The following is a 4,745-nucleotide window of genomic DNA, read 5'->3' as shown; positions in this document are numbered from 1 at the left end:
CTTTTTTATAGGTTTTTAGGTCCTAAAAATCCGTTCCCTGATTATTACATATTATTTTTTTAATAAAAGCCGATTAAATTCCTTATCACTCGGTGGGAATCGATTTTTGGAAAAAATATTTGAACTGTTTCATTATTTTACAATAAAGTATTTTTTTTAAGAAAAACTTTTTTGAAAAGCATACTTATGGATAAACAATTAATTTGGTAGACTATTAAAATCTAACACAGCTTTATAAATCGAAAATTTGTATGAAAATGTCACTTTATAAAGCTCTTTAAACCTATTATATATATTTTTTTATCAAGGCCATAAAGGTCTTTATGCAAGAAAGTATATTTCACGTACAAAATTCAAATATTATTTACATTTGACAATTATAACTAGAAATAAAAAAGTTTACTCACACATTTGTTTAAACAGTGCTGAAAAAAAATATTTTTTTTCGAAATTGATAAGGAATTTATTAGTTTTATAAAAAAAAAATTAAATTGGATGGAAATCGAAACGTCTAGGCTGATTCGTTCACGACCACCTTTATTTGCCCCACTGTGCGTCGCTAAGCACGTTGGTTATTAGATAGTCAGTTTACAATAAAACTCAAAGATTTATGGAGTTAGATATATGTACATATATGTATAGATTTTTTTTAATTGCTGGGGTGATTTCCTTATTAATGTGAAACTCTATACAAACTAAGCAAACATTTAATTTTAATCCCGTGCGGGTTTGCTTTTCAAAACAACTTAGAATTCTAGCGTTGCTAAAAAGAAAAAAAAAACAATTTTTTTTCAGTATAAAAACGAATATCGGAGTAAATTAGATTCCAAAAAGATTATTTAACGAATTAAACTTAAAACTATATTTAAAAGTTTACTTAAGAACCTCCAAAGCAACGGTCACAGATCATATATTTTTTATGTAAATAATAGCTATCAAAAATTCTGCAAAGTTTAACCACGTCAACAATTTTCCTTCTACAACAAGATTTCGAGATGTACATATACATAAATATATATTTGCATTTTGGAATGAATATTTTCCATCTAGATGCTCTAGGAATATTTCTACATCAAAGAGAAAATTTTGAGAAAACAATGTCGCTTACGTTAATTTGGCGGTTAGGGCTCGATATACTTTCGTGAAAAATTCGAGCTTTTTAATTAGATTTCAAAGAAAGAGTTTGAGTATGCAATAAAAATTGTATAAATCCAACTTTCAAACTTTGCGCAAAATTAAAAAAAAAATTAGATACTTTCATAAACATTTCGAGCTTTTTAATTAGATTTCAGGAAAATATTTTGAGTATGCAGTTATGTGTAATAATGTGCAAGTTTGAAGTTGCTGGAAATTACCATTGTTTTTTAGCAATTTTTTTTTGTTGTTGAAAAAGTCACTTATTTTGTATCGTATTCACTGTAGATCTTTGTATAATTTGTTATTTTGTATGTACCACGGCTCCCCGCATATATTGCGTAATAATTTTGACTGTAGTCTCTGTATTTTATAAATATTAATATAATCTTCGTGTTAAAAATCTGCAACTTGTTTTCAAGACTCAAGCTGGATTTATTCCCTATAATCCATTCAAGGCTTACGTCTTTTAGTTTTGCTTGTCCAACTTTAATTTCAATATGAGTTTTCCAGGTTAGTCTTCAATTGAGGTCATGCCAAGGTATTTCACAATATTGCTTTGGGGATAGATTTACCGCTTGTTTGTAGAGGTGGGCACGTCTCGTTCTTTAGTGTGAACGTCGTATGAATGTACTTAAGCAGGGATCACACGATTTGTACATTTTACACAGTAACAGAGAGGTGTTCTTAGGAAAGTTGTTGTTGAGCTGAACTCATTCTTGGCACAAATTTCTAGACAACGCCGCTCTGTGGTTGCCAAATATACAAATGTACAAATCGTGTGATCCCTGCTTTGCTCTCGTTCACTTTATTGCCTCAATCGCCAAGCCATTTATCCACTCTTCGCAAGCTTTGGATCTGAATGGCTTGAGAGTATAGCTGTATCATCAGAAAACGTAGATATAGTCAGAGATTCATCTATTGGTTGGTTCTTTGTGTAGATTACGTACAGTATTGCACCTACGACGCTGCCTTGTGGACCGCCCGCTTGTATAGAGTGATTTTCTGTCTAACTCTGCATTTTCTAGTCATTTCAATTTGTATATATATGAGGCACTCCAGTCATGCCTTATCAAATGTTTGGTAGACAACTAAGAACACCCCTCTGCAATAATGTTTTTCTTCAAACGATTCTCTAATTTTAGAGACTAATATGCTAAACTGGTAAGAGCTAGCATGGGTTGCAATTTTGTCACGAGTAGTTTTTCGTAATTTTATGAAAATGCAGATTGGCCTGTGAGACAGTTATTTTATTATTTCGCCTGTGATCCTATCATAACCAAGAGCTTTTTTAGTTTGTATATCTCTATATTTATGGTATTTATTAAATTGTTGAGCTTGAACCGAAGGCAATTAGTGGTTGGGTTTCTATTAGTATTTAAGATGTTTGAAGAAGTAGGGCTTTCATTGGGTCTGTTAATAAACAAAACGAAGAAAAACTGAATGAAATTCGTAGCAGGCTAATTTACTATTTAAAAAGAACAGAAGACACTTTATCAACAGCTTTAGGAAAATATCTAGGGGTATTCGGGATTTTTTGTATATGTTCTAAGTTTTAATCGAATCGGGCTGTAAATACGCGACACCCATCGGAACAGTTTTTAAAGAAAAGTATTTCTATTTATGTATGTGTGTAATGTACGTTCTGAATTTGAACCCCTCTTACGTGGTTCAATGTAAATATGTATATAATTTTTTGTAAATAAATAACGTATGAAAAATTATGTTGATCCATATTTATGATTTTATAAGCTCAGCAAATCATCACTTTTTTAGCCAACTTCAAAAAAATAGGAGATTATCAATTCGTCGAAATATTTTTTAATTTGGTTTAGATCCGACTATTGGATCTTGAAGAAATTAACGGTACTCCTAAATTTGTAGTTGAGAATTGAAGTCGGTTGCGTTTTTTGCTTGGAAATTATATATGTACTTGTTTCAATTTGAAAATGTTTTGAAAATTTCATTGATTCTAAGAGATTTTTATGTGGAGCACCGTTTTTGGTTCAATACTTTTAATATGAGTTAATTAACCAATCATATTTTGTCTTTTCCTGCATAAATATGCTCTTATAAAATATACAGTGACTCAAACAAATGACTACGTGTTTTTTTAAATATTCGTAATGTTTTCCAGCTAAATTTTTTTTCTATAAAAATACCGTACAAGTTTTAACCAAACCCATATAAAGCACAGTTTCAAATTTTTGTATAAAATGAACAAATTTTCATCAAAATTTAAACCTTTTAATCTGAATCTTTAGAACATTTTTCGGTAGGCAGTTTTACAGTTTTACAATTTTAGTCTGATGAAGTGCAAGTTTCAAACGGTTAAAAATCGCGTTGAATTTGAAATTTTTTTTTGGTGACGGGTTTTTGCAATTTTCTCCATATATGTAAAAATATATATATATATATATAAATTTCTTATGGTATAAAGCGCAGGAGACCCTTATCAAAAAAATTTCGAAAAATCAACGCCAGTTTTTGTAAATTGCACTTGTTATATAAAAAAAAGCCGAGAAAGTAGTCTAAAAAAAAAATCTCAAAAATCAACGGAATTTTTGAGCCGTTTGAAATTTTCACTTCATTGGACTAAAATTGTATGGACTATAAAACTGCATACCCAAAAATATTCTAAAGATTTATATCAAAAAGTTGAAAATTTGACGAAAGTTTGTCAAATTTTCCTCAATTTTGTACAAAGTTCGAAACTGTGATTTATATGGCTTTGGTTAAAGCTTGGACGGTATTTTTATAGAAAAAGAACAAGCAAAACTTGCTCAAAAAAACATTACGAATATTAAAAAAAAAAAATCAACAGGTGGTCATTTCTTTGAGTCACTGTATATTCTTTTTAAGCCGAAGTCACTACGCCTCACTTCAAAACTGCATAATCTCAAATTTGTATGCACTAAAAGCGTTCATTTAAATACACATCCACCGGATCGAATAGTTTTTGAAATTCTTAAGATATTCTATATAATTTCTTGACCACAAAACAACACTTCACCTGCACACGCGCTTCACTCAAACTGATCCGCAACGCCACTTCCTCACGTAGGAACACATCCGGATAGTGAGTTTTTTGGAAGAGTGACTCGAGTTCTTGCAACTGCTGCGGCGTAAAAGTTGTACGATTACGACGTTGACGTCGCCGACCGAACATGTATTCGGTTAAAAGATCTCCGGGTAGAGGTGATAAGAATGGACCCGCCATTTTTCCACAAAGTTCAAATTTAATTATCACAAAAAAGCGCGCTACAGTTTTACAGCCTATTAGCGTTAGGATATACAGAATAAATCCTTTAGCTGCTGCGCGTTAATGTTGCAACTAGGACGTTCGCGAGACGACTGTGCGCATCCTTAGCCATTGTTTGCCTTTTATTATTGCCCCGTTTACCACTGATGTGTCCTTTATGAGCGCTCATTTGCAAGCGCAAGACGCATTTACAGTTGTCAGAAGGCAGTAAGGAAGGATTAGTGGCGGCGGGTGGGTGGCAAGCATCTGAGCAATGTTGGTTGGGTGGCAGTGATTGCAATACGCAGAGATAATTAGTTGTGCCAGCTATGCTTTGGCTCATTGCCTATGCTAATGCTGTACTTTTGGC

General features: G+C 32.1%; 1 protein-coding gene across 1 annotated transcript; it reads right to left on the bottom strand.

Annotated features, from left to right (window-relative positions):
- Positions 1–3,976: 3,976 nt before the first annotated feature.
- On the bottom strand, positions 3,977–4,478 carry LOC108378157 (dorsal root ganglia homeobox protein-like). Its single transcript, XM_017634451.1, has one exon. The coding sequence runs from the start codon at positions 4,352–4,354 to the stop codon at positions 4,103–4,105; it is 252 nt and encodes an 83-aa protein (XP_017489940.1). The 5' UTR covers positions 4,355–4,478; the 3' UTR covers positions 3,977–4,102.
- Between the last annotated feature and the right edge of the window lie 267 nt (positions 4,479–4,745).

The sequence above is a fragment of the Rhagoletis zephyria genome, unplaced genomic scaffold (genome assembly GCF_001687245.7).
Source record: "Rhagoletis zephyria isolate East Lansing unplaced genomic scaffold, Rhagoletis_zephyria_1.1 Rzeph_scaffold_13485, whole genome shotgun sequence".
Lineage (NCBI taxonomy): Eukaryota > Metazoa > Arthropoda > Insecta > Diptera > Tephritidae > Rhagoletis > Rhagoletis zephyria.
The sequence above is the reverse complement of the archived record's forward strand: the minus strand, read 5'-3'. Positions and strand labels throughout refer to the sequence as shown.

Excerpts from the sequence above, each read along its gene's own strand:
- LOC108378157 (XM_017634451.1), bottom strand. The coding sequence starts at position 4,354 with ATGGCGGGTCCATTCTTATCACCTCTACCCGGAGATCTTTTAACCGAA.